This window comes from Brienomyrus brachyistius, chromosome 18 (assembly GCF_023856365.1).
Source record: "Brienomyrus brachyistius isolate T26 chromosome 18, BBRACH_0.4, whole genome shotgun sequence".
In the NCBI taxonomy this organism is placed as follows: Eukaryota; Metazoa; Chordata; class Actinopteri; order Osteoglossiformes; family Mormyridae; genus Brienomyrus; species Brienomyrus brachyistius.
Genome location: NC_064550.1, coordinates 12918725 through 12946496, shown reverse-complemented (window position 1 = coordinate 12946496; position 27772 = coordinate 12918725). Strand labels below are relative to the sequence as shown.

The 27772-nt window shown below is 48.1% G+C and overlaps 1 protein-coding gene and 2 long non-coding RNA genes across 3 annotated transcripts; 2 read left to right on the top strand and 1 right to left on the bottom strand.

Moving 5' to 3' along the window:
* Nucleotides 1-1833: 1833 nt before the first annotated feature.
* Nucleotides 1834-25977, bottom strand: LOC125712960 (serine/threonine-protein kinase TAO1-like). The gene is made up of 20 exons (XM_048983602.1): nucleotides 25470-25977; nucleotides 12702-12950; nucleotides 11864-11935; nucleotides 10940-11041; nucleotides 10465-10510; nucleotides 9792-9888; nucleotides 9591-9704; nucleotides 9242-9333; nucleotides 8783-8876; nucleotides 8455-8536; nucleotides 7749-7916; nucleotides 7288-7500; nucleotides 6557-6694; nucleotides 5951-6187; nucleotides 4374-4502; nucleotides 4078-4281; nucleotides 3752-3991; nucleotides 3454-3666; nucleotides 2907-3089; nucleotides 1834-2488 (listed from the first exon to the last, which is right to left on the bottom strand). The coding sequence occupies exons 2-20, from the start codon at nucleotides 12831-12833 to the stop codon at nucleotides 1889-1891; spliced, it is 3156 nt and encodes a 1051-aa protein (XP_048839559.1). The 5' UTR covers nucleotides 12834-12950; nucleotides 25470-25977; the 3' UTR covers nucleotides 1834-1888.
* On the top strand, nucleotides 4611-5955 carry LOC125712963 (uncharacterized). Its single transcript, XR_007383427.1, has 4 exons — nucleotides 4611-4735; nucleotides 4823-4954; nucleotides 4999-5130; nucleotides 5830-5955. It is a non-coding gene; the product is annotated as an uncharacterized LOC125712963 (long non-coding RNA).
* On the top strand, nucleotides 5140-5829 carry LOC125712961 (uncharacterized). The gene is made up of 3 exons (XR_007383425.1): nucleotides 5140-5218; nucleotides 5482-5569; nucleotides 5788-5829. It is a non-coding gene; the product is annotated as an uncharacterized LOC125712961 (long non-coding RNA).
* Nucleotides 25978-27772: the final 1795 nt, after the last annotated feature.

Genomic DNA, 27772 nt, shown 5'->3' with positions numbered 1-27772 from the left:
CAGGGGCGCCAGCAGCAACTCCCACCCACCCAGAATAACATTCAGCGGTCACAACCTGTTGCCCCCCAGGGCCAGAGACAGGAAGGGCACTCTACTTGGGGGGGGGGGGTTAGGGAATGGTGTGAAGAGTGTATCCAGGGTCATGCAGAATTACATTTTGCACTTTTGGCAAACAATATGTGATGTCGCCGAGCACAGATGTGTGTGGGACACTCGCTTTGTATATGCATGCTTACTGCCTATTGATTTTTGGCACACTGTCTTAGTAGTGATGCTTTCTAAAACTTTGGCATATTGAAGCTTTGTGTGACTTTCCAGCTTAAAGCCCACCCCACGCCACCGACAAGTGAACACAAAACTTCAGCAAACACTGAACTGGATCCTGCCTGCTGGCCTGACCGCCGACGCTGACAAGCCCCGGCTGCAGCACCGATGCACACCCTGCGTGTCTGAATGGCTGAAGCTGCCGGTCAGGTGACCGACCGCCTGAAAGCAGTTATAAGTACATACAGGCGCCCCCTACAGGCCGAGCGCCAGGACAGTGGGGTTACGCAAGTTCAGTCCCTGAGGCCATTTTGGACTGGACTGGCCTGGCCCCTGCAGTCTTTATAGTACATCTCCTGGTTGGCTCATCTTTCTGGTCACGGTGTGCGCTGCCTGGATATTCCCCACCCCTCTCGACTCACCATCGCATTCCATTTCCCTCCTGCATTTACCAGCCCAGATACCTGCACGGCCCTCTGCCATCTCCACCACCTGCTGCTTCCCTTCCTCCTTTCAAACAGTCTAAAGTGCTTCTCGATGAAGGGAGCCCTAAAATCACATGCCCCTCTCCCCTGCATGCTCTGCACTTCCTAGACGACCAGGTCACGTGTTACACTGATGGACAGGTGCATTAATTCCATTAAAATGATGGCATCACATTTTGCCTGTCGCAGTCAGGGATGCCTGGCAGGTCGGATTTTGGCATGCAGCCCCTGCAACTCGTGAGATGCGTTAAAACCTGAAAGTCACTCCGCCCCCCCCCAGCCTGACAGCATTACCAGCCTACTTCCGACTTCCTAAGTCTCCCCAAGGGGCACGTCTGTGTCACTCTTGGCACAGTGTTCCAAAAGAAAAAAAAAAAAAACAAACAAAAAAATTTTTTACATTTATTTTGTACATATCAAGTGCAGTCTGTTGCTTGCCCCAATGAGGCATTAGCAACAATATCTGACGTGCAACATAAAAGCGAATAGATTTAAAGTTGTAATGGCCCGAGGCTCTGGGGCGGGGGCACATCTGGATACCTGGTTCACCACACTCCCTAACTGCAAAACAGCTGTACGCTCAGATCACAGCACAGAACGTCTCACTCCGGGAAACCTGCCTCTCTGCAAGTCACATCGGCAAAAAACTAAAAACATATATTAACAATATAATGACTAATAAACTTTGTCCACTGAGATCCTGAGAAGATACTATTTTACCTCAAGCATGCCTGGGGAAGATACTGCTAGCAAAGCGCACACACGCGTGCACGCACACACACACGCACGCACACACACACGCACGCAAGCACACACACACACACACACACACACACACACACACACACACACGCACGCACGCACGCACGCACGCACACACACACACACACAACTATATTTCCTGAAGCCCTTGCGAATTTCGGCACCTACATTTTTCTCCTAGTGAGACAAAGCGATTCAGACGACCGTGGATTCTGCTCTGACCTCTGAACATATGGGCCAACACACCTGGCAATGTTAGTGTGTGTCTGTGTGCGTGCTGTGCATGGCTGGGGGGGGAGATGCCCTGACCGGGAAGGGGGGGGGGGGGGGTTAAGGAGGGGGGGCCCTACCCTGGCTCTGCTTTGTGGGGGGCTCACCTATGTGAAGGACAGGTGTGAGCCGTTGGATATCTGCGAGGTGATGCTGGTGCTCCTGCTCATTCCCTGCTCACTGCGCCCCCCAGAGGGCGTCCTACGCAATGCCTGGGGGCTGTTCCGCACGCCCCCTCCCACAGACCGCGGCCCCGCCCCCAAAGGCCCCGCTGAGGGATGTCCCCAGGGCGGAGGACCCCCCAAGCCGCCAGCCACGACCCCGCTCCCTTGGCCCCAGGCCTGTTGTGGCGGGGCCCCTCCACCCTGACTGGAGTGTTGGTGGTGATGGTGGTGGTGATGGTGATGGTGATGGCCGCTGCTGCTACTGCTGCGGCTCGACCCGCCACCGCTGCCGCCACCCCCACCTGGCCCCCAGTGCTGCCCCTGTGGGGGACCCCCGGGGTGCTGGTGGGGGCCCCAGCCACCTGAGGCCCCCGGGAAGCTGTGGCTGAACGCCTCTGAGGAGATACTGGACAGCACCATGTTGCTGAAGCCCAGGCGCATGCTCTCTGAGTCAAAGGCCTCGATCTCGCGGGCCTGGCGCTCCAGCAGGCTGCGGATGCGCTCCGATCGCTCATTCTGCAGGGCCAGCATCTCCTCCTCGATCTGCGGGACGCACACAGGCATGAGCGAAACTCACACCGACGATACAAGGGAATATTTACACAAACCAAAATGAAACATGCCATGAAAACAATAAACTACAACTAAACAAAAACAGTGTATAAATATTGCTTACAAAACTAGCTGAAATAAAAAAAGTCAAAATTAGTAGAAATTTTAAATACTGATTTGCTTACCTTTCGTTACCATGTATGAAAAAGAAATTGCTCTTTAAAATAAAGAGCAAAACTACACTGAAAAAGGGATTTCAAACAAAAATTGAAAACAATATCAAAACTAGACTAAAAAATGAAAACTATTACACTGCCATCAAAACACAAAACCCTGCTACCAAGGTTTATCATTAAGTGAGACTTGAGAGGAACAGCCAAAAGGCTGATGGAGCGACGCAGAGCCCCACCTTCTGCTCCAGCAATGCCCGGCGCAGCGACACCCTCTGCTCCAGCTCCTTCCTCTCCCGCTCGTGCTGCGCGTCCGTCTGCATCTTGATCTTGCTCTGGTAGGCATTCAGCAGCTCCAGCTCCTGCTGCAGCTGCATCCTCAGCACCTGGCACTCCTCCTCCTGTGCCTCATCCAATCGCAGCTGTGGGGGGGGGTTAAAAGAAATGGGGCATGGTCATTGGAGGAGAAAGAAGGAAGGGGGCGTGGCAAAAAGACGACAGTCACAAACCCTACAGTTTCTTTTCCTCAGACCAAATGCCTGGCGTACTGGGCATTTTCTTGTTAGGCCAATGGGTATTTGAGCTGACAAAATGTACTGACTAAACCTATAGGGGTGATTTTTAACCTCAGTCCTTCCCTGCCCTGCCTCAGACCAGTTCTCCATTAAATGTTAACACTGAATATCATTTGTTATTAGTTATTTATTCTGCTGGCAGCATTCCAGGAGCTCTTTGGTAGGGCATATTGGGCGGGGTGCATGCTCCCTTCCTCCCTGGCCGACTTACCGCCTGCGTGGACAGCATGTCGTTGATGGAGTGGTCGTACTGCTCGGCCAGGATGGCCAGCTTGCGCGTCTGCTCCTCCTTCAGCCGCTTGAGGACGGCCTTGTGCTCCGACTTGGGCGTGCTCTCCAGCAGGTGGTTCCTCAGCGCCTTGTACTGCCGCGTCTGGATCTTACAGGTGTCCTGGAACTGCCGCTTGATCTGCAGTTCTTTGGACTGCGGGGGGAGGAGATGGTGGGCGTGACGGTGACGCTGGACACTCCCACCCACGCCCCACCCAATCCGGGGTACAGCCGCTCACCTTGAGACTCTTGGGCTGCTGCCGCACCTCCATGACGTGCTTCCTGCGCAGCTCGCGTTCCCGCCGCTTGTTGTACTCCATCTGGTTGGTGAGCTCGGTCTGGTGCTGCACGCGGATCAGATCCGCCCGCATCCTCTGGATGGCACCCAGCTGCCGGAACTCCAGCTCCTGCATGGACTCGTGGTGCCGCAGCAGCATGGCATGCTCCAGGTCCTTCTGCGTCTGACGCTTGTTCAGCTCCTGTGGTGGGGCGAGGTTTGGGAGATCAGGGTGGCTGGCCAGACCTGAGCCTGCAGGACCGGTCGGGGACTCCAGGGGGCGCTCACCTCGCGCACCAGGTCCTGCTCCACGTTATGTCGTGCGATCAGCACGCGCCTCTTGAAGCGCCGGCACTCCAGCTCCAGGTATTGACGCTGCCTCCTCAGCAGGTTGGCCTCCTCCTCAGCTTGAAAGTGCTGGAAGTTCTCCTTCTGCTTGGACATCCACTCCTGCTTCTCCTTCTTGGGCGTAGACTGGTTCTCGCTCAGCTCCTGGAGAGACGGGGAGGGGGGGGTGAGGGGAATCGGGAGGCTGCTGGGTGTGTCCTGCATACGTGTGTGCACGCCTGTGCCAGTGGCTGCACCTCCTTCAGTTGCTCCTTGCGCAGCTTGTACTCTCGTTTTTGCGACTCCAGGAAGCTGCTGTGTTCTTTCTTCTGCTGGCTCTGGATGTGCTGCTGGAACTTCTTCTCATCACTCGCAAAGGTCTTAGCCTGCAGACATGGGACGGGACAGAGGGGGGCATGGGGGATGCAGCCAGAGGAACAGAGGTCACACAGGAATGCCAAGGGGAAGACATACAGAGACGGGGGGGGGGAGAGAGACAGAACAGGGTTAATGTATCATTCCCTTGCTGAGGGCAATGTAGTAATAACAGACCCAAGGTCCATCAAACCATGGAGGTCAGTGTGTAGGAGAGATGGGGGCTACAGTGCAGGACACAGAGGTCAGTATGTAGGTGAGATGGGGGCTACAGTGCAGGACACAGAGGTCAGTGTGTAGGAAAGAGGGAGCTATAGCGCAGGACACAGAGGTCAGTGTGTAGGAGAGATGGTGGCTACAGTGCAGGACACAGAGGTCAGTATGTAGGAGAGATGGGGGCTACAGTGCAGGACACAGAGGTCAGTGTGTAGGAGAGATGGGGGCTACAGCGCAGGACACAGAGGTCAGTATGTAGGAGAGATGGGGGCTACAGTGCAGGACACAGAGGTCAGTGTGTAGGAGAGATGGGGGCTACAGCGCAGGACACAGAGGTCAGTGTGTAGGAGAGATGGGGGCTACAGCGCAGGACACAGAGGTCAGTGTGTAGGAGAGATGGGGGCTACAGTGCAGGACACAGAGGTCAGTATGTAGGTGAGATGGGGGCTACAGTGCAGGACACAGAGGTCAGTGTGTAGGAGAGATGGGGGCTACAGTGCAGGACACAGAGGTCAGTATGTAGGTGAGATGGGGGCTACAGTGCCGGACACAGAGGTCAGTGTATAAGTGACATGGGGGCTACAGTGCAGGACACAGAGGTCAGTATGTAGGAGAGATGGGGGCTACAGTGCAGGACACTGAGGTCAGTGTATAGGAGAGATGGGGGCTACAGTGCAGGACACAGAGGTCCGTGTATAGGAGAGTTGGGGGCTACAGTGCAGGACACAGAGGTCAGTGTGTAGGAAAGAGGGAGCTATAGTGCAGGACACAGAGGTCAGTGTGTAGGAGAGATGGGGGCTACAGTGCAGGACACAGAGGTCAGTGTGTAGGAGAGATGGGGGCTACAGTGCAGGACACAGAGGTCAGTGTACAGGAGAGATGGGGGCTACAGTGCCGGACACAGAGGTCAGTGTATAAGTGACAAGGGGGCTACAGTGCAGGACACAGGTCAGTGTGTAGTAGAGATGGGGGCTACAGTGCCGGACACAGAGGTCAGTGTATAAGTGAGATGGGGGCTACAGTGCAGGACACAGAGGTCAGTGTATAAGTGAGATGGGGGCTACAGTGCAGGACACAGAGGTCAGTGTGTAGGAGAGATGGGGGCTACAGTGCAGGACACAGGTCAGTGAACAAGAAAGATGAGGGTTACTGGGCAGGACAGAGAGGTCAGTGCGGAGGAGAAACGGGGGCTATAGCACAAGACACAGAGGTCAGTGCGTAGGAGAGACAGGAGCTACGCTACATCTTTCTCCATGGAGGCCTGGTGCTTCTTGAGCAGCTTCTCCATCTCTGCAGCAAAGCTGCTCCTCTGTGTCTCCAGCTCCTTGTCCAGCCTCAGCCGGTGCTCGTCCATCTCGGCCTTTAGCTTGTTCTCTAGCGCCATCAGCTGCTTCTGGTGCTGCCGCCGCATGCGCTTGTATCCCGACATCTGCTCCCGCAGCTCCGAGTCCTGCTCGTGCTCCTGGGCCTGCCGCGTCACCTGGGAGAAACACGGGCAAGATATACAGGAATGGGATGGGGGCAGGAGGAGGCGTGGCCATCCCTCTGCTCCTCCTCCACTGTACAGGGATGTTGAAAAGAGGCGAAAACTTTATCACAGAGGGAAGAGGAGGGAGCCAATCAGAGACCCATCTGGTCTGAAGTCAAACACACGCATCAGTCAGATGGGGGTGTGACGTCAGAACCTTTATTAAGCCTCTAAGACGGTAATTCCCAATCCAGTCCTCAGGGGCCCACAGTCATGATTTTGCTCCTTCTGAGCTCCCTGCCAGACAGCAGACTGATCCCTGAGGACCAGACTGGTAAACAGTATCCTAACAACAACAAGCAAACAGAGACAAGCCCGTACCAGAGAGGCGGTCCGGATGGTGGCGAAGTGCTCCCGGTTTCGGTACGGCTTCTGCCGAGGCACCTGCATGGGGGCCGCCGGTGGCTCTGTGGGGCGGCTGCGCGGCTCCTGCTCGTCATGGTAACACTCCTCTTCCTCCTAATGAGACGGGGAGGGTCAGTGCTAAGCATGATGCAGCTTGACTTTGATGCACATACTAGCATAAAGTGTGTCCTGAAGAGGAAGTCCTTAGTTGTGCTTAGAGAAGTCCTGCACTCGGACTACATGCTGTGAGAACGATGGCAATGTATTCCCTGGATACCCCCCCCCACATCTAATCCCAACTCCTCTCACACTCCCAACCTCTAGTTCCTCTATACCAGTGTTTCCCAATTTGATCCTCAGGGACCAGCAGACAGTCCATGTTCTGCTCGGTGGGAGCACTAACATGCACTGGCTGCTGGTCCCCGAGGACCAGATTGGGAAACACTGCCCTAAACTCTCTCCCCACCTCTCCAAGAAAATCTTATAGTTTTGTCTGTCTCAATGAAATCAAGTTCACCAGTTCTGGTCAGTGGCTGTCCTATCATGTGCCAACACCAAGTAGAATTGCTTCCATTTTGGTGTCCATTTTTGGTGAGCTTTGACTCAGAACTTTGATCAGCTCTAGATCTTCACCCAGCAAATGAAAATGATCTGTCTGCAAAGCACAAATAATCCCCCTCTGGCAGGGAGGCAGGCGGGCGACGCACCGGTTTGAGGTGGATGACGGAGCTGTTGGACATGACGGTGTGGTCGCCCTCCATGAGCTCCGACTCGCTGTGGTCGTCGGCAGCACCGGCTGCGTCCGGCAGGCTGTTGACGGAGCTGCTCTGGGAGCTGGCGCTGATGGACATGCTGGGGATGGACTGGTTGCTGCCCACGCTGCTCACGGTGCCCGTACGGCCCGCTCCGTGCTCTGGCTCCTGGTGGGGGTGGGCAGCACGACACGGAAGGAGCAGACAGTCAGTGACAGAAGCACAGAATCAAAAGACTAATAAGGGAGTCTTATTAAAAATGAAAGGAGAGAGCCAGTAGGCAACATCAATAATACAAGGTGGCAGAACACGTGATATTGAGAAAGGCACGGGTAAAGGGAGGGTCCTTACCCCCCCCCCCAGAGGCCGGTACAAATGGGCAAAATAAACGGGGGGGGGGAGAAAGAGAGGCCCACCTCCTCTCCGTCAGGGGGCTCTGCCACAGGCCCGTTGGGAGCCTCCTGGAACAGGATCTTCTTCATCTTGCGGTACTGCAGGTTGTCCAATTCTCGGACGGCATCCTTCGTCCTCTGTATCAGGTCCATCAGCACCGACTCGGGCCGCTCCCGCAGGAGAAAGGCATGCTGGAAGGCGGGGCATGGAAACATATGTCCGGACGGACCATAAGTTCAGCCACTTTTAGTCTGCAGTTTGTGATCTTCCAAGCAGAGCACTTGAGCATTACCTATATGCGTGTTAAAATGGACATAGAGCTCAAAGGTGGCAGCTCAGTCGTCCATCTAGAACAGTACACTAAATTAGGACTGTCATCACTCATCACATGAACTCATTCATCTACCGCTTATTCAAAAAAATCTGACAGTAAAGAGAAGAATTACATTTCATGTCTGCTTCCTGGCATTTGAGCCCACAACCTTTGCATTGTTAGTGTAACACTCTGCTTATTGAGCTACAGGAGTGAGAGTCAACAGCCCACCGGCGTTATGACACACAGCTCCGCATTGAGGCATTTTAAGCAGCACGTCAGCCAGCATGTATGACAAGGTACCACTGGGCGACACTGGATTGGAGTAAAAAAAACTGGAAGAACGGACGATGGCAACGGTAGCTTCTGTAGGCCAATGTGACGCATGGTGGTTGATGGACGGGCTGGGGACTGACCTTTAAGAGCTCCTCTGAGTGCGGCCTGTCTTGAGGGATTTTCTGAAGGCAAGAATCTACAAAGTTTCTAAAGTAATCCGACCTGAAGAGAGCGAAAGAGGTGTAGATTAATATCTGGATTAAAATGGAACTGTGAACCTGAGAGTAACATCGCCATGTAATCCTTGTACTATGCAACCTAAGCCTAACGCTCCGTTATCAGGTATATATCAGACGGCTGACTATGCCGCCAGCACTCTCACTGCAGCACAATGACACCCAGCCCTCTGCTGGCTCTGTAAGCGGCTCTGGGTGACTGACACCATCGTAGGGTTGGGTCCGCACTCACCATTCACTCGACTGCAGCGAGGGGCTCTCGTTCTGCGCTATGTGGTATAAGGCACTCATCGCGTTCATGTTGAATAGGGGGGGCTTCCTCTCCGCTGAAACCAGGAGGCGTTAGAGAGGGGGGGTTAGGAAAAGCCGGGAGCTGGGCAGCCTTCCATCAAAGACAAGAAGCCCCAAGTCCTCGGTACACGGAGGCCTTCATCCGGAACCAGAGACGCGAAACATTATAGAATCTCCCGCGGTGAATGGGGTGGGGGGCACTTTCGGGGGGCCGCAGATGGAGCAGCGCAGCCACATGGCACCGAAACAGGGGAAGTGAGGGAGAGACAAAAAAAATAAGGTGGTGACCAGCGTCATATGAAGCTGAGTCACTGTAGAGGATGAACAGGAAGACAAAAGAGGGTGAAGGAAGGAGCCGAATGGCGGTGAGGAGAGCAGACACACATGTGGCATTCCTTACCTAACTCGATGCAGGTGATTCCCAGTGACCACACATCCACCTTGCCGTCGTACTGACCCTCGTCCATGGCCAGTATCACCTCTGGGGCCATCCTGAGGACGAGGTGGGGAGGGAGTGACTGCATTGCACTGGCTTGTCAGAGGGCATGTTCTAAGCACCGGAGTCCAGAGTGATCATATACGGATCTGTTAAAAACTAACACTGTCCCCAGACCTATGGTAGCAGATAACGGGGTCCCACCAGCCCCCACTGAAAACGTTTAGAAATTGGCAGGCCTTCAAACAGACACTCCAGTCAAGGATCCAGTCAAGACATGCAACAGAGGAAAGGCTGTCATCGCAAACCATACCAATATGGCGTCCCCACAAAGGAGTTGGCGGGGGAGGCGATGGAAGCAGAGCCGAAATCTGCCAGCTTCACCTGTCCGGGTTCCGTCAGCAGGATGTTCCCAGCCTTGATGTCCCTGCAGGGCCCAGCGACGCAGTGAGGAAGGTGCGAGAGAGACACATATCCTCAGGCGGCACACAGGTGCAGACACAATGGCACTCACCTGTGTATCATGTTGTGGGAATGAAGGTAAGCCAGGCCCTGCAGTGCACCATGGGTAATGGCTGCAATCTCCAGTTCCTGTAGCGGCTTCTTATGCACTGAAAAGGACGACAGAGAAAACAGTAACTGCAACACGACGCAGAACGGAAATCAAGTCCGGCACCGAAAAACAAACCAGAATCACACACGATATATCATCAGATGAGACGGGAACTGCATGTATGCTGTGGAAGAAGGATCAGGTGTGACTGCTCCCCACACACACACCTTTGTGGGGACTCTATTTCTATGGAGGAAAACCCTAATCCCAACAGTGACGACCCTAACCGCTACCCAGCCCTAACCTTAACCATAAGTAACCAAACAATATACAAGACTTTTGGCATTTTTGTTTTTTTTTTAAATGACAGATTTTTATACTGAGCTTCTCCTTGTGGTCACTGAACTAAATGGTCCCTACAACATCTAAATAAAAAGTTGCTGTAACATTGTGGGGGCATTTGGTCCTTACAATGTAACATGTGCCTGACCAACACACACACACACTCACACACACTTCTCACCCGTAGTGCTACAGCGCATGGCTTAAGTGACATAATTACATGCCTGTTCCTCCAATGCCCTCCCCACTCTCACACAGCCGCCGATACCTGAATGACATGAGAAACACTTACCTTCCAGGAGATCGGAAGCAGAACCCAGGCAATACTCCATGACCAGCTACACAGAGAGAGAATACGCAAGTAAAAAAAACCCTCCTCTCAGCTAACTGGTCACATATCAGCAATTCCACCATGAATACAGAAAGCACAGCCTCTGGTGACAAACCGAGTGATTCCTCCATGGACATGAGGGCAAAATAGCCCTTTTTAAGTGCCCAGGGCATGTAAAATCCTAAAAAAAACTTGTAAATGGCTAAGAGGCTCTGAAATATCATGCTTCACCACTAGGGGGGGGGGGGGCTTGCTCACTGTAGTCTGACTAAACAAGCAGTAGATGATATATATTTAAACATCTGAAACGATCTGCCTCCCACTACATAGCGCATCATCAATGCGATCACCTTATACCACATAGCGCAGAACGAGAGCCCCCCGCAGCGGTCGAGTGAATGGTGAGTGGGGGCCCAACCCTACGGTGAGGTCTCACCCAGGCGGTGTGCTCGCGTAGGTAGCAGCCCTTGTACTCAATGCTGTTGGGGTGCTGTATCCTCTGTAGGAACTTCACCTCTTTGATGATGTCCTGCCATTTCTGAGGAGATTTGGGGGGAAGGGGGGGGGGGGACATGGCGTCAACTTCACAGCTCTGTCCGCAAGGTTTACATTTACACCTCACCTGAGAGACATAATCAGATGGACATCAACAGTATTATATAGATAGGAGATCGAGAAGAAAGAAGAAATACAAAAAAACTGCACCTTCTGTAGCAACAATACCAGCAAATTAAACTGGAAAAAAAAACAGGCAGAGGCTCTCTCTCCCTCAGGTGGAGCAGAACCCAAAAAGCTTTCATCAATGCAATATATTTCCACAAGCAGTCTGTGCCTCTCATGGCTCAGTATACAGTCATCACAGGCAATTCTAAGAACGTCATTACATCAGCCGCCCTGTTCTATCAGAGGAGCTGAACTCAGGTTTGACTCACTATAACATACGCTGACCGGCAAGCAGACGGTGCGTAACAGGCAGACCTGTTTGCAGTTCTTCAATTTTAAAACGGGTCATAGATCCAGCAAGACTCGAACATGAGAGCGAATACCCCGGAACATCATCAGTGTGACCTTTCAGTTGGTCAGGGATTCTAAAATGCCAGGAGCCACACGAAAGGGTTTCACCAGGCAGAGCCTTAAAAGGAGGGCCGGTCATGAGACAACTTCTGTCAACAATTCAGTAGTGCCACCTAGCAGACAGCCACTGCTCCACCACGAACATCACCCATTTCTGATACTCTTTTGGTATTCCTAGATATTAGGAAGAACAAAGCCATTCCCATTTAACTACTTAGGTGGATTCAGGGTGAATGCTTTTAGGAAGCTCTTGGAGGAGGGGGGGGCTCCCATGCACACTGCTCACCTCATTGGACTGCTTCCCGCTATAGGACATCTTCTTGATGGCCACCACTTCCGCGGTCCGCACATCCCGTGCCTAAGATGGAGAGAGAGGAAGACTCAGTACAGCACAGAGCCCATAAGCAACCATTCAAGTACTGAGGTATAAATGGCCAAAACAGTGAACAGCCAGTGCACCACTGTGGTGCAGCGAAGTTTGTAGTGTTTTGGGTTGAAAATTATAAATGAAATGTAAAACTGTGAGCAACAAACAACACAAATATAGGTTACAGTTCCAGCTGTAAACAGATGGACAAATTTTTCAAGTTGTTACATATGCTAGGATGATACAGCATCAACACCAAAACATTGGTGTTGGTTTTAGGGTTTGAATGCCTTTGAAAATGAGTGGCCACATTTAAAAATCACACTAAAATGGACTAGACGCTGTTGGAATGAAAACAATGTATTCCCCGCCACCCCCCCTCCCCCTGATCCAGTCAGTACTCCTTCCACAACCCCAACCTCTACAATCTCTAGCCCCCCCCCCACGCACACATTCCCTCCATCTAGCAAAAAAAAATCTTTATATAAAGCTCAACTATGTGTGACTTTTCCCAATGCAATTAGGCTCACCAGATCTATGCCTGAGACCTTTTCTTTGCTTTTCACCCATACAATGTGTCTACATAATTTGAAAATGATCCATAAAATACTTTTTGAGTTATCATCTTAATGAAAAAAGTGTCTGTAGCAATGGCAGACCTGTCCCTAAATCATCTGTATTCGCTATCCGGGGAATACAATAACCAAATAAGTGGGGTTGGGGCACTGCAAGCCCCCGCTCACAGGCAGGTACGTACGAAGTAGACAGCTCCGAAGCTGCCATGACCGATCTCACGCAGGTCGGTGAAGAGCTTCTCGGGGTCCTCCTTGAAGAAGAGATCGGCGATTTCGGGGTCCTTCAGGCTCCCTGCCCGGCTGTTGGTGGGCATGCTGGGAGAGCTCTGCCGCCGCCGCCGGCGATTATCTGGGCCTGCGACTGCGACTGAGCTGCAAAAGCCCCCGGTGCTGGCTCATCTGCAACAGGACGGCGCTGTACGCATGGGCACCTGGGGAGGGGGGTATTACAGATATATATCCATCCATCCATTTTCCAAACCGCTTATCCTATTGGGTCGCGGGGGGTCCGGAGCCTATCCCGGAAGCAATGGGCACGAGGCAGGGAACAACCCAGGATGGGGGGCCAGCCCAACGCAGGGCACACTCACACACCAGTCACTCACACATGCACACCCATGGGCAATTCAGCGACGCCAAGTAGCCTCAGCATGTTTTTGGACTGTGGGGGGAAACCGGAGTACCCGGAGGAAACCCCATGACAACATGGGGAGAACATGCAAACTCCACACACATGTGACCCAGGCGGAGACTCGAACCCGGGTCCCAGAGGTGTGAGGCAGCAGTGCTAACCACTGCACCACCATGCCGCCCCCTACAGATATATATATAACAGTATATTAGATATACTGTTATTCAGTAGATCTAATGGTGCCTTCCCACTGGCATACAGGAACCAACCTGTACTGCAGAGAGAGACTAGTTAAGGCACAGTTCCAGCGTGTTTCAGTTTTCCAAGCAAGAAGGATCGCCTCAGTAAAAGCGTTGCTGGGCTTGGATAGCGATGCAAAACCAAAGACGCGCTTATTTACTGTTCACACAATATACATCATTATTGAATATGTGCTAATTTCTGCTAGCATGTCTGTACGCACTGCTGTCTTACGTTCGCTTGCGTAAATTTGCTTGCATGAATCTGAATTATGAATCAATTCTGTTCAGCTGTTGTACAGTACATTTTAAATAGGTAGTTGGAAATGTTCAAGTTCCGAGTTATTGGGAAAGCATTAATACAACGCGATGCGTGATACTGCTAATAACGAATAATATACCTTTTTTTCTTTCAGATAATCCATGCATGTTGACACAGAACACCAGTACCTCCATGCATGTTGACCAATCGGATGATGGTGATGCAACCTGTTCAGTTTGGTCACACTCTTGGCCCTGCTGTCAGCACAGATACGGCTTGGATATTTTACAATGGAAAACCGTTTGCGGTACAACTCAGGCTTGGTTCTTGGTGGTAGCGGAAAAACACCATAAGCATTCGTCACAATGATGAAAAATTAATATATGCATAGAAGCAGGCCCTTCCCCACTAAAAGACACTGGTCAGGCCAGGTAGCACAGGTAACCTATCGGGGCTTCAAGAGGGCCATAACACCGAAAGGCGGCCGGAGTGCATGTGAGAGAGAACCAAGAGATGAGCACTAGTCACGTTTCCGATAAATAACTCATTGTGCCCTGAATGCAGGCCGCAACCCCCCGCCCTCAGAGCTACATGTGCTAAGGGAAGGGGGACTCAATGGTGACTGGTGGCGGCAGGAGTGGAGCAGACTAGTCAAAGTTGGCTTGAAATTACTTGTCATGCATGACTCTTCCAGTCCCAGAATATTAAGGTAAATGTACTAATAGATAACAACACTTAAACACACACTGAAGGCAAAGCACAGAACTGGGCCTTAAGACTTACTCTCTTGGGGCAATAACAGAACCCAGAAACTGATGACACGATGACACTGATGGTGGGCATGGAGTTAAGTGTTACATTAAGGTGGCCCTCTGAGGGACAAGACCACAGCACAAACAACTGGAAGCAAAGAGGGGGCTGTATACACACTACTTTGATTAAGGATAGGTGCTTAACTCAACGATACAACAGCAGATATCCCGGGATTTGAAGTTGTAAGGGAGTTTGGTCAAAACACTAGTTCTTCCTGGTTTCACAAAGACCATCTGCAGACATCATATGCAAGATGTCTCAGTGCCATCAAGACTCCGGAAGCTGGTACTAGGGCTTCCGAAAAACCTGCATCTTTCTGAAGGCTAGATGGAGGAGCTCCTCATCAAAAAGGCAAATAAACAAACAGTGGGTAATGCCAAGTGCAATGTGACAGTAATCTGAGCTTTTCACAGATATGCTTTCCTGCTTTTTGAGTAGGGACACAATTTAAGCACTGGGAAGCACAACAAATGCACTAATACAAGGCAGACTTCTCATGCAGTGAAAGTTGAATTCCATTATTGACTTTAGGGAACTGCAGATGTTATGGTGAAAAGTTTAACTCTGTGTACTTCAGCACCATGCTATTGTAACATGACTAATTGGGAAAGCAGCTGAGAGTATCAATGAAAACATCCATCCATCCATTTTCCAAACCGCTTACCCTACTGTGTCGCGGGGGGTCCAGAGCCTATCCCGGAAGCAATGGGCACGAGGCAGGGAACAACCCTGGATGGGGGGGCAAGCCCATCACAGGGCACATTCACACACCAATCACTCACACATGCGCACCTATGGGCAATTTAGCAACTCCAATTGGCCTCAGCATGTTTTTGGACTGTGGGGGGAAACCGGAGTACCCGGAGAAAACCCCACGACGACATGGGGAGAACATGCAAACTCTGCACACATGTGTGAGGCAACAGTGCTGACCACTGCACCATCATGCCACCCCTCAATGAAAACATCACACTAAATAATAACAATAAATCATTTCTAAATATCAAAAAAAAATTAAAATCACCCAAAACGAGCACGCAGTCAATACATGCTTAAAAAAAATCACCATGTCATTAATACTGCTGGTCCTTGTTGTTTTCTACGGGGCAAATCCTGTTGTGTCTCATGATGCATTTTCATGTTCCACAAGTAAGAGGTAAGAAAACTGCAAGTGTGTGAGAAACACCGGATTCAACGGCAATCCAGTTCACAGGAGGCAAATACAATGTTGTAACTGAAACCCTCTAGACTTCCAGTTTACAGTACATGCAGTGAACCATTTGTACTGCAAACAACACAATTAATACACATAAAAAGGCTGATCTCAGCATCATGAACGGGTACAGAAACTAAGCACAGGTCAGAGGAGTCATCCAGTAGTAACCTGTGATATCTGGGGTGAGGTTCTGCATGCACTGAACACAGAACTCACCTGACTAGCTTAGCGCCAAACAGCCAACTTGCTCTTCTGGTACGGCCGATACTTTCTAGACATGGTGGAAGAGACTTCACCACATTGCGAGCTCCTACGCCAAAGCAGACTGCAGGAGCGCAAACGAATTCTATGTAAGGAAACAAACAATTTCCTCTCTGCCAATCATTATAAGTATCCGGTCCCATCCTGAGGTTGAATTTGCCTTCTGGGCATTTGACAGAAACCCAGAGTTCCCGCTTAAAGTGGGTTTTACAATCAAAAAAAGTCTGGAAACTTTAAAAGCGGCAGTTCTGCAAAGAACTGAATCACACAGCAATATTACATGCATACCACTTTGTTCATATATCCTGGTTAGAGTTACGGCAATCACAAAACCCCAACCCCGGCGGTGTAAGGCAACAGTGTTAACCACTAAGCCACTGGGCTGACTGCATTTCCCTCGCAAGGCCCCAGCTGGCCCATATAAGCGTGGAGCCCCCTGCTGGCCTGTCCTCTGCGGCTGCTCCTCTGAGGCATGCTGATTGCTAGCAGTAGCTGCACTGTTCTCTATCTTCACCATGCTCTACAGGAATTAGTCTGATTAAAGAGCTCAGAGCAAGCCTTTGACCAGGAGGCTACTTACACCTCACAAGGTGTGTAGACCTACCTCATGATGACCACCTGGACACACAGCCTGTCTGTATTTTGACACAATCTCATAGAAAAAACAAAAACAATAAACACGGCACCACGACAAACAACCACCATGTCCATCATCATACCCAAAGTCCTACAACAAGACAACGCAAAGGCGGCGGAGGTGTTTGTCAACAGAAACAGAGCAGCGACAGCAGCAAAAACTTCACACCCGCAGTCTCCATGGGGGAGCTCCCATGGAGAAGCGACTCCATTGTTCCACATGCTTGCATTTGCTGATTTAAAATAAAGGCCATGGCTCAAAATAAAAAATATATATATAAAAATGAACTTTTCTCAAAACTATACACCGACAAAGTATCATTAGCAGTCATGCACAAGCAAGACAAAACAGCTCTCTTTAGAAATAAAAGCTTCATTTAGCCCCTTGCCTTCATCTGGCTGGGTGTTGCGCGCATGAGGGGAGGGGGGCAGGCCCTTGGTCCCTGGAGCCTTGCTCAGATGATCAGCTGCACACAGAGCCAATGCCTGGGTCACAAGACAACCCCCACCCCCATCCCCTTCATTATGGAGACTGTTCAACCCAAATGGTAGCGGAGTACAGCTGTAAAAGGCCTACCGGACAGTCAGCGGCCCCTGGGCTGGAAAACAATACGAAGCAAGGATAGATTCAATACTTTCTTCAAAACTAATTTCAATAGCATTTAAACCCATCATGCCTCACTCCTAATATAGACTGGAATATTGATTGAAAGATAAAAAGTACAGGTTTTTACATGTCTTTCTAACATGTAATTCAGTTACAATGAGCAACAACAGCAATATTCCTTGCCAAGGAATCTGCTATCGTGATAAAGGACTGCACGTTTTAGCATGTTCAAGGCCACGTTAGCTTAACAGGTGATGTGGAAAAACTACATAAAACCATAGGCACACCAGAGGCAGACTGTTCACACCATGAACGCGCTAAAAATCCTGGGGAAGGACGGATGGACGGACAAACAGTCAGACAGAGAGAGACACTAACCATAACCCATACAGAACTTCACGTCTGCATTTTAAATCGCCTACAATCACAGCACTCCAATTTACAAGGAAAGGCTAGGGGGCATTTTAAAAACCACCCTTTTCCACTGAAAAGAAGTTCTTCCCTAACCGACGAACGGCTGGCATGTTCAGCAATCAGGCCAAGGTTAGGGATGGCTATATACACCCTCACGCCAAAGCATTACAGCGGACACACAAGGAGAACGGTACAGATATATCACCAGCTGCTAAATGCCGCATTTGTACCGACTGTGTACAAAACACAAGTAAGCAGTGGGCAATGAAACAGAGTCGTGACCAAGAGGCTACTGGGTTGAGCTCTCGGGCAGCAGAGAGGAGGCTTTTCTGGCAAAATACCTGAACAGCTTTGAATAGGTTTTAAGTCTTAAATCTAACTGTCTAAGTCACTCTGGAATCAAGCAGGCACATAAATAATGCATGAAAATAATGCTAAATGTGCTGATAAAACCAAAAATCTCCTGGGAGACCACAGAGAACTGCACAGCACTCTGCCTTCCTGTTATCGATCTGCTCATATAACAAATTAGCCAAATCAAGTATGATCCTTCAAGATCTACCCTTTCTGCTGAGAAAACGGCGTATTGACTTCATTTCCCTCAAATGATTCTCATCAAACGCTGTTTTCTAATGAAGATCTAGTAACTTCTTTAAGTGCATAAATGTAAAACAACAAAACTTAAAAACCAAAGGCAGCACCACTAGTCTATTTTTTTTTTATTAGGAAGAAAACCTTGAGACACAGGGTGAGGGAATCTCACACGGAGCCCTGGACTGCAGCGTTCTCAAAACAGCTGAAGACTGAGCTCCCATTAACAGAGGACTGCAGTGTTTGTGTACATTCTGGGAAAGGGTGGGGGGCCATGATATGGGGAATTAAGGGGAAGTTGGAGAGGAGAGAGTGAGGGGTGTTGGCTGAAATTCAGCTACTGTGAAGAGATTATGCCGATACAACACTCATGAATAACAGCGGCCCAGCTGCCTGTGGCAGCACATAGCCATAAGGACACCGGGAAAAAGAATCAGCCTGTGTAGTACAGACGGGCGCTCCAGCGGGGTGGGGCAGGATTCCTTCTGGGGACACGCTGTTGCCACGTTACTCGGCCGCTATACCAGGGGCATGCCCCCCTAAGCACATACCAGCATTTCCCCATCACGTTTTTAACCCTAACTGTCCACGATAATTAGCATGCATGCTAAACATTAGCAAATGTTTAACAAAGTGTTCCAGATATTTCCCACTCAGACTAGCATAAAACAAGGCTGGGGAAGCTTATCCTCAAAGGCCCAGTGTGTGTGCAGGTTTTTGGGATAACCTTTATGACAACTGCTCAAACCCAGGTGTGAGGACTGTTCAGCCAATCAATCCTCTAATTAGCAATCTAATTAGGGAGTTGCAGCGAAAACTTGCACACACAATGGCCCTTTCTGGATCACGCTGCCCACCCTTGGCTTTAACAAACCGGAATCACGTTTTGACAACTGCAACCTGTGCCACACAGCATTCGCTTCACGATCATCAGACTGAAATGACACGCTTGATGGCCTTGGAGAAAAGACAACAAGCATTTTGCTTCTGTAAGCATCTTGTAGGATTACATTCAAATGACGCCCCACAGGGCGCCCCACAAGCGAGACCTCATCAGAAGGCACTGCAATGAAGAAATCCCAGCAGCCATGCGCTCACAGCACCTGACCCGAGTACAACACAAAATCTCTGAAAGAACCATGTCCACAATCTCAGCAGTGCCACTGGGACTACTATAACCTCAGTTCATATCGTCTGAACCGAAAACCTTCATTAAACACACAAGTGACTGTAACGCAAGGCTCCCGGCAAGAAGGCCACATCGTTCCAGTCCAAAACATATACTAGGCCATCAGTCACGCTTTGACAACAGGCAGCATTCAAATTTTTGAAAACCTGCTGCATGGCAGTAAGGATGGGTCTCTGTCTTTTCTTACCAAAAACATGGGCGACTCCCCACCTCCCCTTTTAAATCAGGTTACACATTTAGATTCAGCAATCTCCAAAGGAGAGGAACAAAGCCCACTGCAAGCATTCAACATATTCCTGTCTGTATGCGCGTGTCCCTGGCTGACAAAGCAACTCACTGTTTCTCCAGGTTTTATGCAGACTTCTTCCACGAAATTAAGTTATATTCACGTAACTCACACTCCATAGTTCACAAAGAATTGCAATTGGGTTGGCAATAAAACTGATTCATTTTACTACAACCCTCTTGGACGAAGCATCATGAAATTTTTGGATACCACCTGATAATTAAGCTTATATACACAAAACTCTGTATAAAGATGGCTCCTTGTTCAATAGTAATTTTTATTTCATGTTGCATAAACACTCATACTTATCATACATATCAACAGTAACCGATAGCCATCTCATCATTTTCGTACATTTTTCCAGTAGACAAATCTATAGAACTGGCATGCAGTCAAAGATAAAATCCCCCACCAGTATCTACCATCACCCAATTTCAATTGCTTCACATGATGTGTTTAACTGAATATTGATAAAGCTTAAATATCTATTTAAGATTGACACATAAGATTGATGATGTCCTGATTTTTAACAAATGTCGATATGATAAGCGATATATCTCTATATTGTTTGTTCAAGTCTTATAATGCAATTATAATAATAAAAATAGAGCGATAAGGTTTCACCAAATCCTGGAATGGGAGAATAACATCAGAGATTCCCAATAAAGACAACAAGAGTAAGACAGCTGTTAACATCACTATAATGTTAAAGTTCAAATCTGCGGAAGGACAGTGCAATCACCAAACCCGACAAGCTCTGTGAATATCCCATTTATCAAAGGGACACAGTCTATGATGTGGTCTGGGCTGCAGCCAGCCAAAACAACATATTAAACTGTTTTTCCTTAACCAGAGTTATCTCCCATTGACAAATTTCACTGATTAAAATGATTTGTTCATGTACTATGGTCAAGTAGTGACAGTGCCTCCATATCATAGCAGAAGCCTAAAGAGAGACCTTCAACAGATGACCACTGGACTAATCGCAGTTCAGGAGCATTACTCGAATGCCAGAGAAACTCCACCCAATCCCTTCCCCTAATTACTTCTTTAGTAACAGCCTTTATGCAAAGCTATGTATGTAGAAACACCCTTATTCCCCCAGTCAAAAAAAAAAAGAAAAATACTACTGGAACCACACCAAAATTCACTCATAATGCATAGTCCTGAAGGTAAGAGTAACATACTCAAATGTCAGGTGACTCGAGGGGTCTTGGAGTGCAAAGTGCCAAAGAAAGGTGCAAACAAACATGTACTGAGGTCAGAATCCAGCAGGTTTCACCGGTACTTTCCCAAGCTGAAAGACCGACAGCTGAAGTGTAACCCGAAACAGTGAGATCACCCGGCCAACTTCCCAGGGCAGAAGACTTGGTGTTGCTGCAATAAACCAAATGTCCATAGCCATTTAAAAATACAGAACAAGTACAAGTGTTTAACTGAAACCAAGAACATACATATCCTATAATATGAATTTAATCACAGATACACCCCAATTTTGTGCATTTGTTTTGTTCAAGATTTCTTATTTATAAGTACATTTGATCTTTTCTATTACAAAATTAGCCCAACAACCATCAACCTTTAAGTGATGTATCAATGGAAATACTTAAAAAAAATGAAGTAGGTAGGTTTACAGTTACGTAAAACAGAAATGTATAAATGTGCAAGGTATAAAGAAATTTCGCAACTCTACACATATATCAAATGTTTCTTGAAATAAGCATTAAGTAGATGGGCCGAATGGCCTCCTCTCGTTTGTAAATTTCTTATGTTCTAAAAAAATTTTTAAAAAAATCATGAAACATGAATCATAAAAATTTCCCACATTGAGCCTGTTGATAGCCTTCAATAATCCTTCCTTAAAACTCAGGCTTGTTCTAAAAATAACAGCAAGAAAACGTTAAGTGATTTGCTCCTAGCTGCTGTGTTTTTAATCCCACGAGATGCTTGTTTATTTTCGACCAGCTTTACATGCTCTCATTTGGGTGTTCCAGCAGATCCCGGTCCCCCAGAAATGGCAGCTTCCCTAAAGATACCTTTGGCCTCAGGCCTGTAATATAACTTCCTCTGCTGTGACCTCAAGTCTCAACCACACCCCATAACTTAACCATTTCCTTACCTATGGAAGGGGGAAAACATCAGTTCCCCAGTACAGACTGCCTGCTCACAGAACAATCGGGAGTTGAGCAAGACAGGCTTTTCTCATTTGGCAGTGGTAGGGGTTACAGACAAAGGCTTATTAGGAATTCCTGTTTTATGGCTGTAAAGCACTGAAAATTGAAACAGAAGCAAATTTGACAGCTATGTCCACAACAACACACTCTGCTTACCTGGTACACCCAGAGCATGTATGCAGCCCATTTCAAAAAGTGGCTAAGTGAGCAGTCAGAGGAACAATATGGTATTCAGAACCCTAATCCATCCATCCATGCATTGATCGATCTTCTGAACCTGCTTGTCCTACACAGAGGCCCAGAGCCTATTCAAGAAGCTATCGGCACAAGGCAGGGAATTACCCAGGATAAGACGCGAACCCATTGCAGTGCACATATCTACTTCACACACACATTCACACCTACAGACAATTTGGCAACTCCAATATACCTTAGCATATTTTTTTAACCATGAGGGCAAACTGGAGAACTGGGAGAAAATCCCACAATGACACAAGGACTACATAAAAAATCCACACAAGGAGCCATGACGGCGACTTGAATCCTGGTCCCAGAGGTGTGAGTGTTATCCACTGTGCTACCCCTCCCCAATCCTATAACACAATAATAATGATAAAACCAAATCCGGGTGTGCTGCTGGTGACCATAACCAGAGAAACACACATCCTAAACAGAGATGGGGCGACTGCCAGCTCACTCTGCAGCCCCTATATCATCTTCACAGCTCATTCATTCCACTCTCCTTCTAGTAAGCATGACCATTGGTCCAAAAAGAGGAGGTATTTCCCTACCACTCATATACCCAAGAGTATGGGGTCTATGCCCAGTCATGACCCAGCTGGTGGCTAAAGGGGCCAATGCAGTGAAATTAATTCTGGTCAATTCAGTTCTCTCATAGTTTTTACTGACCATTTTATGTGGATAAATTCTTCCAGAGTCACATGTTACGCATAAACAGCTACACTGTGGGGGTATGCTGAATATTCATTTCATCTTCTTTTTCTTTAAGAATTTAGACAGAAAAACACATGCAGATGCCTATATTCACGCCCATACCATGCTTCTTAACACAATACAAAACTTCTACGTTTTTTGGTCTTTCATCGCAATATTTTTTTCCCCTAAACAGCTGCCCCCTGTCAACCTTGCCACCCACCACATCCACACCCAAATCCAGCCTCCGGGGAAGTGTGGAGGGGTATAAGAAGCAATTCTAAATATACAGATGCTCCTCCACTTACGAATGAGTTACATTCTGAACAGCCGTTCGTAACTTGCTATTCAGCATCATTTTAAGGGTATACGCAAGTACAAAGAACTAGGATGCTGGGAGTACGCATGCTACGCTGCTGCGCGGCAGGAGCAGCGGCCAGAAGTAGTACTAGGTGGAATTGGTGTGTAGAACAAAAAAAAAATTTGATGTTGAGGAAAGGAAACAGGAGCCCAAGGAACACACTTCTTTGTTCGTATGTCTGAAAGTTCGCAAGTTAAAAGTTCGTAAGCAGAGGAGCGTCTGTATGCTCTAAAACAAAATAAGGACTTCTCAGCAACCCCACATCCAAGATCGAGCACAATTTACCTAAAACGGCAGGGAAAAGCCTGAAGACAAGCTAATAATAGCAGCAAATGGCTTACAGGGAGACACTAGCGAGGGGGACAGGGCGGTTTCAGAAAAAGCACCATTCAGCTTTGATTTCCCACCACCATTTCTTTACACATATGGACACACTCCATATAACAACAGACTGAAGGGCAAAGTGACCACAGGTTACAACCAGCCTTGTACATGTTCTTTTCCACTCCACTTTTTATGAAATACATCACACAGGCACAGATCAGACATTTGCACAACTGAATATCAATTTGGATCTTCTGCTCATGTTTATTTCCATTATTAAAAAAAAAAGTCTAAATTCACATGATATAGAACATTTGGTGATGTCTGAAGGTGATTTTTTTTTTTTTTAATGAACACATCAGTATTACCAAATGTCCTTATCAGTGACAAGTCTGGTGCTCAACATGGCACAAGAAGCCAGGTGACTACAATTCATATAAAAGAATGCTATATCGTCTACACAGCCCAAGCTCCTCACTCCTGTGAATGGTACAGAACAAACAAATTTTCTCACAAAGAGATGTTCAAGACTGGGAGGTATTCCACAAAGCAATTAGCTGGATAACTTAAGCAAAATGTAAAAACTGTCCAATAGGAAGACTGATAAATCACATTCCTATTGGACAATCCTTACATTTGGCTTAAGTTACCTGGCTAATGAAGAAATCTTGTTTTGTGCAATACCCCGCAGGACAAAAGTGCAGCATTACTGAGAAAACAGCAGGATGTGTTTAAGAACCACACAGAATGGCAGGCTGATGGACCAGAGCCTTACAGCATCCAACCATATTCTACAATGCTGAGAATTTTCATCCTTAAAATTATATTGATATTTAAAATATGAAAAGTACCTGCTGCTAAACAACTAACATACAATTGCTCAACATACAGGCACTGCAAGAGTGGAGCTAAATGCTTGGTGGTGTCAGTATAAGAACTCATATGAGTCAATATCAGAATGCTGAGGACCACACCACTGCCAGTGATTACACTCAACTTTATTCCAGCACTGCCAGGGATTACACCACACCTTAATCCAGCACTGCCAGGGATTACATTCTACCTTATTCCAGCACTTCCTGGGAGAATGCTTTACCATATTCCAGCACTGCAAGGGGTTATATTCGATTATATTCTGGTGCTGCCAAGGATTACAACCTACCGTATTTCAGCACTGGCAGGGATTGCACCGCAGCTCAATCCAGCACTGCCAAGGTTTATGCTGTATTCTAGCACTGCTAGCGATTTTGCCACACCTTATTTCAGCACTGCCAGTAATTTCACCGCGCCTTATTCCAAAACGGTCATGACTGACACTGCATATGGCTATTTCAAATTGCCAGTAAATTCCTATAAATTGTTGAGACAGTCGGAGCGGCTCAAAGTAACATCAAGGAGATAACGCGATGGTACACTGAGTGAGAAAAACGCTCAGATGAATTTCCCGGGAGGGGGGGGGGGGTTAAATTCTGATCAAGGAAAGCCATCGCATTTTAGCTAATCTGCAAAAAGGCAAAACAAATGGACACAGATACATGTAAACAACGACTTGTCATGATCATATACGCTCTTGCCGTTATGTCCACTCCACCTTGAAGTGGACCCCCCCCCGGCACTGTAATACTGTAACACCGTGCGGCACTGCACCAAAACCGACGCATCTTAACATTAACCTGAAACGAGGCAATCCAACGAACTAAAACATGCGACAGTACCGCGAGTCGGCTCTCTGGGACCGATGCTCACTCAGAGTTACACCCATCTTTATTCGCCATAGCCACTGAAACTCCCCTGCTATGGAACAAGCTAGCCTACTAAACTACATAACGTTTACTAGCGAGCCGACACTCGGACGCCTCAGCTAACGCGCTGGTTTTCGGGTTAAGGCAGTTTCACGAGCTTAGTTAGCTGTACCCGGAGCACACGGACCCGCTGCGGGTCATGTCCACCTCACCGATACGGCCGAGCGGCCGACCCAGCCAGCCGAGGTGCGCTTCAAAAGCGGGCACTTACCCGTCCAACAGGCCGGATTTAAAGAGAAGCTGGGGGTAAATCGCAGCGCCCGATTAAACGACTCCGTTTGAAAGTGTCCTCCCCTGTCCCACTGCCCAGATACCGATTCGGTTAGGGGCTGCTGATGTGTGTTGTCACACGATGTAGGGAGTCCTCTCCAGGGCCAAAAGGGGCCCAGTAGCTCGCTTTCCAGGCACAGACAGGTCCCAAAGATGGCCGCCGTGTGCACTCCCTCCTCCCTCCCGTCGCAAACACGGCAGGGAAAAATATGAAGGAACTGCCCGAAAACTGCCTCAAACTAACCGGCGGCCACGCCCTCGCTTCCAGCCCAGGGGCTTGTAGCTCTCTGATGCTGGGAGGTGTCTCTGTCGCCTGTCTGCGTTGTTTTCGCTGGGTACTCCCGGCCCTCCGACTTTCGTTCGCTTTCGTCTCTCTGCTCGCTCCACCTCGGGCCGCGAGCTCCGCCGCCTCGCGCCCACCGAATCCTACTGGCCGAAGCGTGAGGCTCACGAGCGGCGCAGCCAAGTCCCGCGGGCGGGGACCTCGCGAGAGAGAGCCGGGAGTTTGGGGTTACGGGACCGAGCCAGAGCTAGGCTCCTTACCTGACAGACCACGTCCAGATCACCTTCAGCCTCGCGTACGATCGGTTGCTAGTTACTTAGAAAAGCGACTATGCAGTGTGTTCGCTTTCCATTTGCAGTCATTCATTATTATGCTACAGTATTTCACGGAACTGCACGAATTTCCTTTCTGTGGCAGCATTGATCTATCCGTGTTCACCGTGTTCCTACAAAAGCATCCTTCTGGAATTCCATTACAGGTTCAAACACATACACTTCTGGCATGGGCTATTTTCCTTGAGATTTTGTTCAGTACAATAAATTATTTACCCAACAACATTGCTATGAATCCCGCAGTGTTTTCAAGTATTCATCTAAAATTTTTTATTGGTCATTCAGTAAACAGAATAGTTAAAAAAGAGTATTTACATTATGAGCTGTCATATTCTACTGCACAGTAAGCCCAGTGTAGCCATAGTAACCCGTATATAATAATACTATAGACAATAAAAATAATAAGAAATTTTTTAAATCTGGGAACTGAAATCAGCAGAATGAGAAAATTGTTGAATAAATTATCTAAGGAAGCAAGCAGTGTGTGTATGTGCCTCCATGCAACAGTCTTGGCATGTAAATTCAGGGCACAGAGGACAACAAAAAGGAGCATTTGTAGACCTGTGGAAGGGCCAGATTGTATCTCAGAGCCACATCTTAGAAAGTAGGAACCACAATGATTACATACTTTATTACATTACATATTCCCAGTGCTTCTCTTTTCCTTTCAGAGTACTGGCACCATTCAATATCTGCTGGTACTGAATAACAAGGGGAGTACCGGCATCTGGTACTCAATAACAAGAGGAGTACCCGGGGAGTTACCCACTCCACACACTGTATATTCCAGCACTAATTTAATTTGCACTGTTGTGTGTTTTACTAAATGTACATTTTCTAGTTATAAAATCAGATCACCTTGATCACATCTATAACCATGAAACGTTATGTTCAAGCTGAACTTTAAATCTATTTTAGTGATTCAAATAGCTAATAGAATCTTGGGTAGATTAAGATATCTTGGTGCTATAGACCAGTATCATCATGGACGCTTACGGCTTTTTCCCTCTCATACAGGAACTGAGTGCCTCAGCGATTATTATAATTTTTACTGTGTGCTAATTTCTGTTAGCACATCTGTGACAATCACCATGTTATGCAAGTATCGAAGGTTAGTAGAATTAAAATGAGCTTGCGTAAACTTGCTTTATGAATCCGTTCTGTTCAGCTGTTCTATAGTACTTTTTAAATATGGGATTTTCGGGTTCCGAATTTTCAGGAATGTAACACAATATGTATTATTGCTAACAGTGAATGATATATATAATATGCCCGTTTTTCCTTAAGAATTTTTCCACAGAAAACCGCCCCCCGTGCATTTCGACCAATCCGATGGTGGTGACGTCACCAGTTCGGTTTGGTCTCGCTTTCGGCCGGGTAGTAAGAAAAAAAACATGTCATCGCATATTGCAGCTCAGCTATGACTCGTATAAAAGTTTCAGGTACAGGTCAGGGACGGTTTGGTTCTAGGTGACAGTGGAAAAGCGCCATTAGGTGTTACCAAATTAACTAACTGTTCCATTTTTCCTGTGGGGGGGGGGGGGTTGACAGCATATCATTTTGGGTCCTCAACCCAGACCAATCCAATTATGTTCGAAAATTTTTAGCAGCCCTTGGAATCGTCCTAAA

Excerpts from the sequence above, each read along its gene's own strand:
- LOC125712960 (XM_048983602.1), bottom strand. The coding sequence starts at position 12,833 with ATGCCCACCAACAGCCGGGCAGGGAGCCTGAAGGACCCCGAAATCGCC. Across the intron at positions 11,042-11,863 it reads GCGGGAAGCAGTCCAATGAG|AAATGGCAGGACATCATCAA; the intron begins GTGAGCAGTGTG and ends AAATCTCCTCAG. Across the intron at positions 3,667-3,751 it reads AGCAGCCCAAGAGTCTCAAG|TCCAAAGAACTGCAGATCAA; the intron begins GTGAGCGGCTGT and ends CTCCCCCCGCAG.